The following is a 15,484-nucleotide window of genomic DNA, read 5'->3' on the forward strand; positions in this document are numbered from 1 at the left end:
CCACCGTGACTGGCTACCTTCCTCCTGGTTTGAGAACAGCTCCTGGCTGCATGCATCTAGGGATTCCGGAGTGTCTTCCTCCGTCTCAACACCCTTGCTCCCACTTTACTGCTCCTCCTCCTCCTCCTCCCGCCTTGTTGAACTGGGCTCTGAAGTGTCCATGGTGATACTCAGAGTGGAGGTGGGGTCAGCCCCAAGTATTGCGTCCAGCTCTTTGTAGAAACGGCAGTCACGGGGGCAGCACCGGAGCGGCTGTTTGCCTCACGGGCTTTGCGGTAGGCATTCCGCAGCTCCTTCACTTTAACCCTGCACTGCAGTGCGTCCCGGTCATGACCCCTTTCCATCACGTCCCTTGATATCTGCCCGAAGGTATCATAATTTCTACGGTTGGAGTGCAGCTGGGGCTGGACAGCTTCCTCCCCACAAACACTGATGAGGTCCAGCACCTTGCCATTGCTCCATACTGGGGATCACCTGGTGCGTGGAGGCATGGTCACCTGGAAAGATTCGCTGAGAGCACTCCATGCCTGGCTGAGCAAACAGGAAGGGATTTTCAAAATTCCCAGAGAATGTAAAGGGCAGGTCTGATGGTTGGTCACCTGAGGGCAGGGCAGTAGAGTTCAAAGTGATGACCAGAGTGGCTAGACCAGGCATTGTGGGACACTTCTGGAGGCCGATCAGCGCGCACTAACAGACCAGGGCGTCCACACTAGCACCGTGGTGCTCCAGCGGGGGCGCACAAAATGTTATTTCATTTGTTGAGGTGGAGTAGTAGGAGCGGACTAGCCGCGGAGTCAGAGCACTCTACGTGCCTTGCCGTGTGGACGGGTAGTGAGCTAGTGCGCCCGGGGCTCCTTTAATGCGCTGTAACTTGCAAGTGTAGCCAAGCCCTAAGTCTTATGTCCAGTTGGTGTTTTCAGTGAACTTTGGGAGTCAGACCAAGCCAATGCTTGGTTTAATGTTGTCTGTGGTGGCCCCAGCAGATTCTGCCGACTGTAAGCTTTTGTAAAACGAAAGTGAAGCTTCCAGCCCTTCAGCATACAGCCTGCAGCAGGGCTGTCTTCCTGTGTGTGCAGTTGTATCGGAAACCACAGGCTAAACTGAGACCTGGTGTCAAAGGTGCCATCAGAGTCTTTGGGCCAAATTCAGTGATGAGGTACGTGGTAGTGTAAGCTGGCCAGAAAATGGCTGTATGTGGTAAAGTAGCATAACTGGCCCTGATTTGGCATTCAGTGGGTGAGCAAAGTGAATGTTAGTCCATTTGGGAGCAGGAAGTGTAATGAGGAAAAAAGTAATGGACGAGAGTATAAGATAAAGTGTGGGAATCTGGTTTTTTTTTTCAATTTATTAAATTATTTTTCAGTAACTGTACTTGGTTGTCCTCTTACTGCTGTCCCTAGCAGAAGTAGCCACCATGTTTCCTTGTGTGACCTGTCTCATTGTGCAGCTCACGTAAACAATCCATGATAAATTTTGGCTGGGCTAAAGCTACTACCTCTGATGATGGCAGGTCAGACTGAATGAAACAGACCCCTCCCTTTCTCTGGCAGCTGAATTCCAAATCTATGCAGGACACAGAAGTACTTGGTCCTCCATTAGTTATGCAATAAATTAATCAGTAATGCCTCCCAGATTACTATGCTGTTCTATCCAGGTTTTTACACTGCTCAACACCACAGTATATAAGCACCTCCCACTCGTGTATTAAGCAACATGACTAACATCTGTCACTTGTTTGGTCTTTCATTATTGTCCCAGGGAGAGAGGCATGTGCAATGGATTTTTTCTTGTTTTGGATTTTTTTAAATAATATAACACACCCGCGCACACACATACAGACATGTTGCTATATGTTTATATTAGAGACGCCTGCTCGAAGAAATGCACCTGGCACTTGAAGTGCGAGGTGCTGAGGTTTGGGATGGTCCTAAATTCCTATGGGAGTTCATTCCAGTCTTGGGTCGACCCCTGAGAAAGCTGTGTCTCCTGCACAGACAAGCTTTACCCTTATGGTAGAGAGTTCCATTGTGCCAGAGGAGCACAGTTGTCGACCACAGTCTTCATTCTAGCGCTTTAGGCAGTCTTATGGATATGCTGGGCAGAAGCCATGGAGCACCTTGAAGAGAGGGACTGAGACTTGGACCTTGATTTGTTATTCTATGGGATGCCAGTGTAGGGAGCGCAGGACAGAGCTGGTGTGCTCATTCTAGCCATGTGGCTGAGGAAATGTGCTTTTTCCATAAGGCCTTTCCAAGTGCATGATATAGGTGCATACACATTATTATTCCCATTTTACAGATGTGGAAAGTGGGGCATGAAGCACTGTGACTAAAACCAGTGACTGAGTCAGGAATAGAATCCAGTTCTTCTGACACTGTCCCCTGCTCTAACTGCTAGACCAGCCTACCTCCTCTCCCTCTACAGGCTTGTCTACACTTAAAATGCTGCTGTGGCACAGCTGCACCGCTGTAGCGCTGCAGTGTAGACACTACCTATGCCGATGGGAGGGATTCTCCCATTGGGGTGGGTATTCTTCCGTCGACCTAGCACGGTCTACGTGGGGACTTAGGTTGGCTTAAGTACACCACTTGGGGTTATGGATTTTTCACACCTGAGTAACATAGTTATGATGACCTAATTTTCTAGTGTAGACAAGGCCTAGTTTTAATATATTACTTTTTAAAGGTAGCTCTTACAACCCTGATCTCTGTACATTTCTACTCTTGCCAGCCAACACGGGTTTTTTTCTGTTTAAAGCCAATGAATATGAACTTGTTCCTACAGAGCTTTGTGCTGTAATTTATCAACAGGGCTCTGAGGTACAGACGTCAAATAAATACCAGATTTCAAATTACGATAAGCAATTGTCTCATCTCCATGAATAGACATTAAACTCTGCTGAGAAATTGTCAATAATTCATTTTTAAAAATTAGACAAGTACAGGGACGCTTGGAGAGCTTCCTACGTGACAAATGATCCTGTGTGTTCTAGCAACCTTGTTAAATTTAAACTACAGCCCACTCTTATTTCTCAAACAGAAACTTATGATTATGCCCAAGACAAAAGTTTATTACTTAAAGATCTAGATCACCATCGGCTTTTAGTAAATTTATGGTAGGTACATGGATTACTGACTGACGCAGCTGCAGTGGGATTTTACATAGACCAGTGGACAAGAACACACAACTCTTTGGACTTTAGATGAAACTGTAAGAACTGGTATTCGTGAATAACGTCTAGATACACCTATCCTCTCCCTTCACACATGCGCATTACCCAACATATTCACATTATTTAGGTCAGTATTGACCTATGTAGTATGCACCAAGGCTTGAAAAATTCACCATTGAGTGTAGACCCTTAGGTATAGATCACAGAAGTTAGAGATGGAAGAGAACTATTATGGCCCATCTGGTCTAGCCTCCTTCCTTTGTGAGATTGTTCTCTCCAGTATTTTTAGTGGTTTGCCCTGTTTTATTTCAAAATGTTTCAAGCAGTGGGGTTTCCACCCCTCCCCTTGGGAGCTTATTCCACAGCTGGGCCAAATCCTGAAGCCTTTACTCAATTCTTAGAAATATCCAACTGGAAGTCACTTGGAATAAAGATGTCAGGATTGGCCCCCTCAATAGGTTGCTTGTCATTGGATAGTCATTGCCCAGCCCCTGTTTTATTCCTTATGGTCAGTGTGCCACTGTTTTTGGCTTTAATTCTGTCAATAATTTCCCAATGCCCCTCCTCAGATATTTGTGTTTTTCCAGACTCATCCCAGCCAGGTGCTAAGCGATAGGTGTATACCTTTCCAACAGCCATGCAGCACCTGTTCTTCAGTGTAATGTGACACTGCAAGTATGTTGGATTTGAGTCCTTCCTTCTTCTTACTTGAGTCAGATATGTGCATGCACCCTAGCTATGCTATTGCCTTCCTGTCTGTAATTGTCAGTAGTGGGCTGTGATATTCATAAGTACCTATTAACATAGGTGCATGCAAGTTCTGCCTGAGATTCTAAGGCTAGCCCGTCTCCATTCATCTCAGTATAATCTAGAAAATAATTTCACATTTCACTCCTCAGAGGCTGACATGATCATTCCTGTTAATTCAGACTTTCCAATAAATTGACAGTGTGGTGTAAAAGTCACTCCCTGATTGCCTCTGGTCATCACACAGCCTCTTCACTAATTGTGTGCTAGCCTCATTTTATTTTGTGGGATCCTTTGCTTTCTGGTCCAGATTCAATCACCCAGATGTTCAGAAACTCCTTTATCTTATTTTTATACAAAGGGCGTCCTTTATTCAAACAAACACACTGTGGTCATTGTTCTCAGCTGGGAACTACTGAACAGCAGTTCACCTGTTTCCTAAGTAGTCTACCATTAATCTACCAACCTCTGTGCTGATTTAATGTAACATCATTCTTTGAGGGGAAAATAAATCCATGCAAAAGTTGTTTCCTGGTCACTAGCCTTGCATTGATTAGGGTCATGCTGGAGGACAAAGAGCCAGTAAGGAAGTTAGACTGAATGGGCAAATCCTTTCATTTTTATCCCGTTGGAGTTCAGTGGAATGAAAAATCAGATTAGCCAGAGTATCTGGAAGGTTTTGCTCTGGTGTTTGATCTGTTTGGTGGGGAGAGGAGAGTAGTTCTTCCAGGAACCCCATTTCCGCCCCACCCACTTTCCTGTCACTACCTGTAAAGGCCCCACAAGGCTGAGAAGGCTTCCGAACAAACCCCCATCCATACTGCTCTCTCTCCAAGCAATCTGTCACTATAACACAGTGTCCCAGAGGCCTGGGCATTGCCTAGTCTCAGCAACCTTGGGGAGTGACAGACCCAAGGGTATCGTAAACACAGGTGTCCCATGTGGGACAGCCATTTGCTCTTTATTAAGCCACATGGACTTCACACAAACTGGCTGTTTGGTTCAACTTAATCTTTGAAGTGATCACAGGACCCTGGCTCTTGATCAGAACAAATTCCGTAGAAGACTCTGAAAAAAGGTGCACACACAGTGCATTGGGTGCAGCTCTGTTAGAAGCTGAACATAAGAAAGCTGGTCAGGAGGCGAACAGGATGTCTTAGAAGAAAGGTAGAGCTGGGCCATGTAGAGTAGGTGAAGCTTTTAAAGTTTCCATCAGGGACACAAACGAGTCCCTCCAACATGGGTGTTCTTCTCAAATCTGCCTTCAGTGTGAAGTTTGTTAAAATATAAAAGTTATCTTATAAAAACTAACCCCTCTGGCAGGGCCAGTACTGCTGGCTTCATGCTCAAGGTTAGTGACGCTCTGATCTAGAGGTCAGATGGTCCAAGCCCTGAAGCAACAGTAAACAAGGGACAACATCCAGCAGACAAAAGCAAACAAGAGAAGGGAGACACACAAACAGGGTGTAGCATACAATGCTTCCATTCTAATTTTTTCCATAGAAATTCGTTTAATTCCTTTTGTTATGAAGATGCAGCTGTGTATGGTGCACAGGTTGAGCTCACTGGGCAAAGTCTACCCAAAACAAAGAAATTGCCTTTTTATTTAATTTCCTTTTGTGGTTTGCTGTGGCCCACTGGTGGCTCTCAAATCCCCTGGATGCTGCAGCCAAGACTAAATACTGTGTTGTCCACCACTCCATTACTTTGCCCTATGGTAGTGCCGGTGCAAGAACAGGGGTAGTAGCTGCAAGGATGTAATTATTCCATGGGGAAACATGGAGAGGACAAATACAAGGGAGAGAAAATTAGAAACCAACAGAGGGTCTTCTCCTCCTCCCATTGGAGTCAGTGGCAAAGCCCATGATAGATAAATGGAGGACTTATAGGTAGTTTTCAGAAGCCCTCAGAGTTGGCCTGACTGCTCCTGCTAAGGTCAGTAAGCATAGTTAAGCCAACACTGGGTGCATTTGAAAATCCCACTTCTGGGTACATCTATGCTGCAAAACAACATCTTCGGCGGCGAGTCTCAGAGCCCAAGTCAGCTGACTCGGGCTCACGCTATGGAGCTAAATATCGGAGTGTAGACATTCCTGCTCAGAAGGGAGCACAGGCTCTGAGACCAGCCCCCCTCACCAGGTTTCAGAACCTGGGGTCCATCCTGAGAAGTTACATCTACACTGTTTTTAGCCCCGTAGCACGAGCCCAAGTCAGTTGACCCAGGCTCTGAGACTCTCTGCTGTGGATGGTTTTTTTGCCGTGTAGACGTACCCTCACTCTCCAGTGCTCTCAGCAGAGCACTAAATACACTTGACAGAGCAGCCGCAAAACTCTGATTCACTGAAAATGTTATAAAAGTGGGAACAATCTTAATTCTGGGGCAAAACCTTCCTACTGAATGACAAAAGCCTTGCCCCATTGTGGCCAGCTGTTCATGCCCTCAGTCACTGAGGCTCCCTAGCTATGAACAATCCTTTGCATTCAATGTCTTTGATTTGGAATGCCTGTAAATGTCACTTCTTGGTCAGAAGCCTTTGGCTGAAATCAGGCTGCTTGACTGAACTCTTCCTACACCCCCACCCCTACAGCGATTTGATCCAGGAACCCTTTCCAACATGTGATTTATATCTTGATCCATCACGGTGGTTGGCAGCACCAACAAGGAGCTCTCTGGGATAAAGGACAGAGAAGGTCCGGGGAGGGGGTGTCTCCTGGCACAGGCTCCAGTGGGCTCCAGGGAATGTGCTAATTTTCACTCCATTACAGCCCTTTATCTCAGCCTTGCAACCTTGAGCTCAGAGACGTTATCAGCTACAGTCAGAAAGCTAGAGTTAACCATTTAAATGCCAAATGGCTCTGATCATCAGCCCTGAAGTTATTAATAAACAATAAGATATAACCTGTTTTTATTGTTCAAAAGGTCACTGTGCTTCAGATTTGGCTAGGGTTGATTTTTAAGGTATTAATAAGAATATGTTGACATGTATATTAAATAGAATGGTAATCTGGTCTAGTGGTTTAAGCAGAGTCCATGGTTATATGTATTTATTTGTATTGTGGCAGTGGCAAGAATTTACATATGCTAGGTGCTGTTCAAACACTTAGCAAAAGACAGTTCCTGGAGCTCAAATCAACGGGTTAGTCTGCAAGGTGCCACAAGGCCTCCTTTTCTTTGTGCGGATACAGACTAACACGGCTGCTACTCTGAAACCTTTCCTGGAGCTGGGTGATCAGATTACTTGGGTGATGATCTTGGGTTCTGGTCCCAGCTCTGCTACTGGCTGCTCTTCGTGGGTTTGGATGTGTTATTTAATGTCTGTGTCACAAAGTGATCACTCTGTATCTGACCTCTCAGTCCTCATCCTCAAAGGAAACCTGCACAACGCTTTCAAAAGACGAGCCTGGGAGCTTAAATTCATCACTCTGCTAGATGTTAAAAATCATGGATTGAACAGAGACACTGGGTTTATGACGTATTACAGTGGTTCTGAATCTTTCCAGACTACTGTATTCCTTTCAGGAGTCTGATTTGTCTTGCATACCCCAAGTTTAAAAACTCCCTCATTTATTTGCTTACAAAATCAGACATAAAAATACAAAAAGTGTCACAGAATACTGTTACTGGAAAATTGCTTACTTTCTCATTTTTACCATATAATTATAAAATAAATTGATTGGAATATAAATATTTTACTTACATTTCAGTGTATAAAGCAGTGTAAACAAATCATTTGTATGAAATTTTAGTTTGTACAGATTTTGCTAGTGCTTTATAGGTAGCCTGCTGTAAAACTAGGCAAATATCTAGCTGAGTTGATGTACCCCCTGGAAGACCTCTGCATACCCCCAGGAGTACGTGTACCCCGGTTGAGAACAACTGGCTTATTACAAAAAGAACAGGAGTACTTGTGGCACCTTAGAGACTAACAAATTTATTTGAACATAAGCCATATCAACTGTAAGAGGCTAATTAATTAAGATGAGCTATTATCAGCAGGAGAAAAATTACTCCTGTTCTTTTTGTGGATACAGACTAACGGGGCTGCTACTCTGAAACCTGGCTTATTACACAGTCTGTTACCCACTAACCCCCTCTTTTTGTCTTGTGACTGCAGAGGTGTTAATGGGCAACTCTACATGAAGGGTCCCTTACAATATGTACTAACTACTTATACTAAATGACAGGTTTCAGAGTAGCAGCCCTATTAGTCTGTATCCGCAAAAAGAAAAGGAGTACTTGTGGCACCTTAGAGACTAACAAATCTATTTGAGCATAAGCTTTCATGAGCTACTTATACTAAACAATTTCTTGGCTGGGAGTACCTTTCCCAGACCTGAAGAAGAGCTCTGTCTAGCTCCAAAGCTTGTCTCTCTCGCCAACAGAAAAGTTGGTCCACCTTATTGTCTCTTTCATGTCTGTCTCAAGTTTCTCTGTCTGCAAAATGAGGCTAATACTAGTTTGGGGTGTTGTGAGAATTAGTTAGATACAAACTGTGTGTGCGTGTGTGTGTGTGTGTGTGTGTGTATCAGCTTTGCTGTCTTTGCTGCTGGCAGGTGATATGATGCCGGAAAAAATTCCTCTTAGTTGCAGGGCATGAATGGCCCGCTTCATGGGGCTCTGGTAAATGGAGAGAAGCATAGCTGCCTGCAAAATGTGCTCACTTTAATCAGTTCAGCATGCACAGGGTTAATTTCTCCATGCCTTCAGATTGTTTTGTTTTCAGAGATTCTGAACCATTGCCTCCAGCTGTTGATTTTCATTGAACTCGGGTGACCTTTGTCTGTCCAATCTAGTTAAAACCTGCTCCATTGCCCAGAGCCTCTTCAGAGAAAGCTCAGTAAAACCAAGCACAGCTGCTGGGATACTAACATCCTTTTAAACATTGTCATTTCCAGTTGCCATGTTTCCTTCCTGACCTCTTACGGGTTGGAGCTCACCTGGTGTTTTCACAGGACACTTTTCTCTGTCTCCACTTTTCTACATCAGTTTTTAGAGAACTGCCATTACAAAGTCTGGTGAATGAAGAAGGAACAAACTGCTGTGGGCAGCAAAAAATCCCACTTAGCCGAACGCACAACTTGAATATTAGTATCCTCAAATGCACCATTCAAGCTACTGAAACAATTTTCCACTGTTGGTAACACCAGTGCAGCTCCAATGAGGGTAGCAAGAATGAGAACACTCATGGAGAAAAAGCTACCAATGCTGTTGGTACTTTTAACACCATATTATTTAAATCAGCTCTGAACAGGGCTAAGCAGCACAGTGGTGAAAATGCTGGCAGCCAGTCTATAGGGCTCCCCTTTTTGCCACTACCAGTGTTAACAGCTGTGGGGAAATTTTGCCAAAAGTCCCATAGTATAGACACAGTCTAAAAGCTTGACCTTGGAAATGCGCTGAGCTGTGTGCTGAGGAGACACTTTTCCGTTGCTCTGATGCAGATGTTATCATCCCTGTCGTCTTGGGAACCGTCAAAGAGACAAGTGTACTGGGAAATGGGACTTCTACGCTCAGCAACAAACAGCTGGGACCATTCTGAATCCAAATCATTGTGTCAGTGCGAAAAGGTTATGCATTCACTTGGCTGCTAAGCTGCCTCAAGGCAATAATCAAACTATTACCGGACAGGAAGAGTGAAAGAAGGGTTTAACGGATCCTCATGGGTCTTTAGCAGCCTTAGGGTATATTATTGCTAATGAAAAATTATTATATGTACTATTAAAGTAGTGAACACCAACAGTGTGCGTGGCACCTGGCAGTACATAATGACTGGGGATCATATTCTGCTCAGTTACATCACAGTAAATATGGAATAATTCTGTTGACTTTAGTAGAGTGACTTCTGGATTTACGGCAGTGTTACTGAGACCAGTGTTTGGCCCATGATCTCTGCCCCAAGGAACTCACAATCTAAAATACACAGATAGAGTAGTTAGACACAGTGCAGATACAAAGCACACGAAGGTAATGGGGTCAGAGAAGAATTTGATCCATTACTTTTAATATGTAATTCATCAGTAGATTTTATTGGAAAGGCTTTCTGGGTAAATTGTGTTTTAAGGAAGTATTTGAGTAAAGAGAGGGTGGACGTTTTCTTTCTGTGCGGGGGGTGGAAACTCTGATGGAAGGGAGCAGAAAGCAGGAATCACTGAACAAATAGACGTTGATCAACGAAAATAGGTGGTGGTGGTGCTGAAATCTAATTTAAAACCAATAACAAGTTAAACTCTTAATGAAGTGGGGAAACTATTGACCAAACTGCCGTGCTTCCCTTCCAGCCCTACCAATATACCAGTGTTCCTTGTTCAACCCTGGGAAACTTGCAGTGCTTAGTTCGGATGGTTTTCTTCAGTTGATAAAATTAACTTGCTTCCAATCTCGGAGAAGATGAGATCTGTCCTTCAGCATATTATGGATACAGCAGGGAGCCATGACGTGACTGATTGTGTTTTTCATTTCCAGGGACCTTCCAGACGATCCAACTGTTGACTGGGACACACATCTCCTCTCTACTTTTGTGCTAAAGCACATAGAAACCAACAACATCAACCTGGTAATGTGCAACTTTCTACAGCAAAGGGATTTTGCCCACAACATTCTATGCTATCACTATTCCAGATTCTTTGCTCCCTTTTTAAAAGGTTTATTTTTTGTAGAGTTTTGCTTAGAATTTTACTATTGGAGGCTCCTTGGGGCAGGTGGGGAGGGGAAAGGAAATGGTGTCTACCCTGTTTTGAATCAGGTACATTACAATCTTTACCCATTGCTGTAATTCAGCCCTACAAGGCACCTTTATGTGGTCATTTTCCCAACCTTCTCTAAGAAGTCAGCAGCCTTCACTGAAATTCATTGTCAAACAAACTCAAAAACTCGGGGCAAAGCTCCTTTGAAACTGGTAAGTTTCACCATAAATGAGCACCAGGTTCATTAATTTAGGGAGCCTGCAATGCAGCCCAAAATTAGGCTTGCGTCTTGTGATTTCAAGTTTATGTGTGAGCATTTGTGCAGCTTTTGTGTCTATTCCTCTGAAGATTCCAGAAACTCTCCCATGCCTCTTTTATAGGTAAAACAAAATCAGACTAACCCTCTTCCAAATACTTTAACACCTCCAAAGAGACCAAAACAAATAAAACAGCCTTATAAAATAAAATGGGAAAGGATGACACTGTAGGTTAATGGATGAACCTCAGGTCAATTCCCGACTGTTACACAAGTGAAATGAGCTTGGAGAGGTCTTACCCTAGTCACTAGTGGATGTTTGTTTACATTTTAAAAGCAGTTTGTCACAGCTGATAGTCTTCATCTATGAAAAACCCAGGATTGTCTGAGAGTCAAGGTTTGAGATATGTTGGCAGAATTCTGTGTTGGGACCCAGGACTGGAATCCCAGGGGGATCGCTGGTCAGGACTCAAGTGCATTGGAAGATCTGTGTGGGAGCCCAGGACTGAAACAGTAGGGTTTCTACAGAACAGGATTAAAGCACTATGTAGTGAGGAAATATGCAAAAAACCCCTCTCTACTAAGTGTGGCTGTAGTCTGGCATGATAGTCCCTGTGATGTGGTGGCTGCCCCACACAGGCAGGAGCAGGGTTAAGGCAGCCCTGGAGAGGCTGCGCAGCATCCAGCCAATCAGGAAAGGGTTTATTGAGAGAGCCAATCAGGAGAAGGCTTGCTGGAGCAGCCCATATATAAAGGGCTGCTCAGCAGAGTAAGAGGCAGTCTCTCCCTGGAGGGCAAGGGGTAAGGACTGTCTGCTGGCCAAGGAGCACTGGAGATACTGCAGTGCTGGGCAGGGTAGCAGAGCAGTAAGGGAGCTCTTGGCTGACCTTGGCTAGACTGAGGCCCTGAAGCAAGGGCAGGAAGATGCTAGGGCTATGGGGGAAAGTAGGCGGGGGAAATAGGAGGAGAGGCAGAAAGTGGCTGCCAGCTATAGGGTCCCTGGGCAGGGACCCAGAGTAGCGGGTGGGCCTGGGTTTCCCCCTCCTTTACCCCTACTTGCCAATGAGGAGATTGGCCTAAATCCAGACTGCAGTTTGCCCCGGAAGCCAGGGGCTAGATTAGAGACTGCAGTTGCTGCTGAGGCAAGTGGAAGAAGTTGTCCCCCAAATTGGGGAGACAGCAGGCTGGGGCACAGCTGGAGGGCTGGGTCCCGAAGATATCATGGTGGAGAAAATGGAAGTAACGGCAAGTGAGACACCGCTAGTAAAAGGCGCCCTGGTGGTCCAAGAGAGCTTATTCCCAGCACGACCAGCAGGAGATGCCGCAGCGATGGGTCGACACTGTTACAGTCCCTCATGCTTCTTTAGCACCAAACTCACAAAATATTGAAAACAAACCCCACGGCAATATACAAGACAACAAAGGAGGGCAGAGACTGTGAATCAGAGTCACTCTGAGTCTTGTAACACAGGAACTGAAAGCTCCTTAGCAAGAGACAGCTCATGCTTCCAACTCTGTATTGATTCTGAGGCTAATTATCCATGAAATTCATTGGTGTGCACAGGGAAGTCAGATGCAGCTTTCCTACAGTCATTCAGTGTATTTCGGCCCTGTGAATAGTCAGGAGTTTTAATATGATATGAAAGCTCTTAACACAAGAGGACTTGGATTGCATGTTCTTGACTCTCTTGGGCAGCAGCGCAAACCCTTTGAAGTCCCAGTAGAAATCCTGAATCCACTAAAACTTCTCCTGAATAACGAGGAAGGGTTGGAGCGCTGTCTCAGAGGAAACGAAACGCAAGTTTTGTGTGGTGCGGAGGGCATAGGAGGCTTAAGTCTTGCAGTTATGTAGTGTGAGTTGAAAAATCACGTGCATTGGTTTCAAAGCATGAAACATTAACATCACAAGTGCCCTTCATGCTGTGCAGCTAGCATGGCATGTAGCCTTGTTAATGATGAAAGCAATGGACCCTGAAAACCTGGATCCATGGCTTTTGGGACCCACTGCATCCCTCTATCTGGACGTGTTCAAACAGTTCACTGAACTGCTCTGAGCTTGGTCTGTGTAAATGGAGGAGATTTGTTTCCCAGACAAATGAATCTTTGTCACTGCCATAGAGGGCCACCTTGGAAACTTGCCAGGTGCCAGTGGCATCAGATTTGCATCTAGATTTACATAATTTTAAACCCCCAGATAAATGCCAGTGGCCCAGATAGTCGCTGGTTCTTGTAACTTCCCTAAATCAGAAGTAGGAGTAGAGTTTGCCAACAATGAAAACAAGCGGTTGATTAGTTTAGTTGAGCACCTACAACTTGGGTGTCTTCTACGTTGTAAAACTCTGTGGTGTGGGCTACAGGTAGCTCTTGTCCACACGTTGGGGGTGTTATACCAATAAAATAAAAACCAGCAGGATCTTATTAAAGGGGAAAAGGCAAAATGCCACATTTATTGTGAATACAGAAAGAATCATAGTAAGCAGTTAGTTATAGCTATAACATTCCATTCAATCTCATATTTATTCACACATTCATTCATACACACACACACACACAGGTTCTGCAAGGTTGTTATCATAGTTACCAGCCTTAGAGTTGCTCATGCCAAGCCACTGGACAGGTGGCCTGGACATGAGGAGGGAGCAGGGCGTTGTCAGATGCTCATCTGATGCTCCTGGAAGTTGGTTTGCAGAATCAGACCCCAAACTTCTTACTTTCTAGAGTCCATTTTTATAGGAATTTCTTCCTATGCCAGTCTATGGGAATTGCTTCATCATGCTGTTGCTGAATCGATCAGCAGATGGCACATTCCTGACGGCTCCGTGCTGCTAGATGTTATCTTGTTCTTTGGTTCTCCCATTCTTGAGGCTGTTGGGTGGATTCCAGTCTGCCCTCCGGGGGTCCTCTAGTTATTTCCGCTTGACGCTTTCTTCAGCCGATGGACACTGGATTCTTAGGCTGGCACCTCCCTGATCATTCAGTTATTATCCACACCAAGCATCCATCCACATACATCCTCTATCTCTATTTTAATCACAATTGTTAACAAAGCGAGATGAGTACAACAAAAGGGCAGGAAGTCTCTGGGTGCTGTTTCTGTTGTTACAGAGTATTGCTTTGAGTCTCTCCCTGTGTGAGTAGTTGTTGTTACAAAGAATTGCTTTGAGAACAGACTCTGTCTTAGAATGTCTAACACAATTAGCAGCTTGCAAGTTTCACACATAGAGGGAGAGAAACACTACCAAAAACCAAGAGACCTCTTAATTAGTAATACCCTGGAATTTAAACTATGGGGAATCAAACTCATTTGTGATTTTAATACAGAACTTCTTTAAGATGATCCAACAGGGGGCCCTCCTGTCCAGAGACTAGGGCCCTGGCTTTGACGGGCAAAAACATTGGGTGTTTCAGCCACGTTGGCTTGGCTGACTTACCTTACCATGACTGAAAAGCCTGGTTGAGTTACAGGCTAACATGGCTACACTCAGTTGACTTAACATGACTGAAAAACACACACCCTTTTGCCCATTAAGACAGGCACCAGACCTTACCCCAGCTCTTCTCCAGAATTGTTGCACAGAGAACTATATCTCGTATTTACAGAACTCCTGTGTCATTTGGCCATGGGGAGACATGCTAGAGTTCCAGCATGTCTGAAAGGAGGGATTGTGGGAGAGGGAGTCACACTATGTTCTGTGTATTTCTGTTCTATTACATAGTTACTCATTTCCCCAATTGCCCTGGAAGTCAGCGAGTAACTCAATCTCTTTGAGAGCTACAGGGACATGTGTCATCCTAGCTCAACATTAAATAGTGGAGACACAGAAATTAAAGGTTGGTGAACTCAAAGCCAAAACTAATTTATAAACTTTGGAAATAATTTCCTGCCTGCTAGATTTCTAAGTAAAAGCCAGTGTTGCAGGGAGTATCAGCCAAAGCCAGTCTGTCTCGATCTGGATTAGAAAGTACCTAGTGTATGTACCGCATGTTACATGCTATTGCTTGGGCCTCAGACAACCTCTAGATGATGCAATGCCTGTTAGTCAGGATCTCAGGCAATAGTGTTATTGGAGGCTTGGTGAAAGCAGAAATGGGATGAGGAGCTAGCATTCAGATTGTGCTGGGGCAGAGCTAGAGCTGGGTTCAAAGGTACCAGAATCTTATGAGTTACTCTCCACTTGGGACTGGTGGAAATCTCTCAACTTCAACTGCTCTAGAAAGATTCCCATCATCTTGGGCCACCTCCAAACCAGCCAGGCCCCCTCTAGTTTTGGAATTCAAACTCTGGACGTTGGGTTCAGATCTGGGGTTTTGAATCAGAATCCCCCAGCTCCTGAAATTTAAGAGACTCAAATTTGATATTCTAGTGTAGAAAGGACTTTATATGGCTTTGCAGGACACTGGGAACATAATGCAGCATGCACAGTTTGAATGCGCCTCTTGCAAGAATCTCTGCCATCCCTGCTTTCTCCCACCTTTCTTTGTGCTGTAGTTTTATCAGGTGTGCTTGAGGCAGGCAAAAGAATGAAAGGTCCTGTGGGCTTTCCTAAAGAGCTGGCACTCACTCAGACATCTGCAGCTCCAGTCCAGCCAGCGCTGCGATGCAGACTGTGGTTTGATTTTGGCCC

At 44.8% G+C, this 15,484-nt stretch overlaps 1 protein-coding gene across 3 annotated transcripts in view; it reads left to right on the plus strand.

Moving 5' to 3' along the window:
• Positions 1-15,484, plus strand: part of PIGL (phosphatidylinositol glycan anchor biosynthesis class L) — a 92,290-nt gene that overhangs the window by 49,188 nt on the left and 27,618 nt on the right. For all 3 annotated transcript variants that reach the window (XM_075120931.1, XM_075120932.1, XM_075120930.1), the window contains exon 3: positions 10,383-10,473. In XM_075120931.1, the coding sequence (XP_074977032.1) occupies positions 10,383-10,473 (91 nt within the window). The remainder of the gene's footprint in view (positions 1-10,382; positions 10,474-15,484) is intronic.

Source organism: Caretta caretta, chromosome 17, assembly GCF_965140235.1.
Source record: "Caretta caretta isolate rCarCar2 chromosome 17, rCarCar1.hap1, whole genome shotgun sequence".
NCBI lineage: Eukaryota > Metazoa > Chordata > Testudines > Cheloniidae > Caretta > Caretta caretta.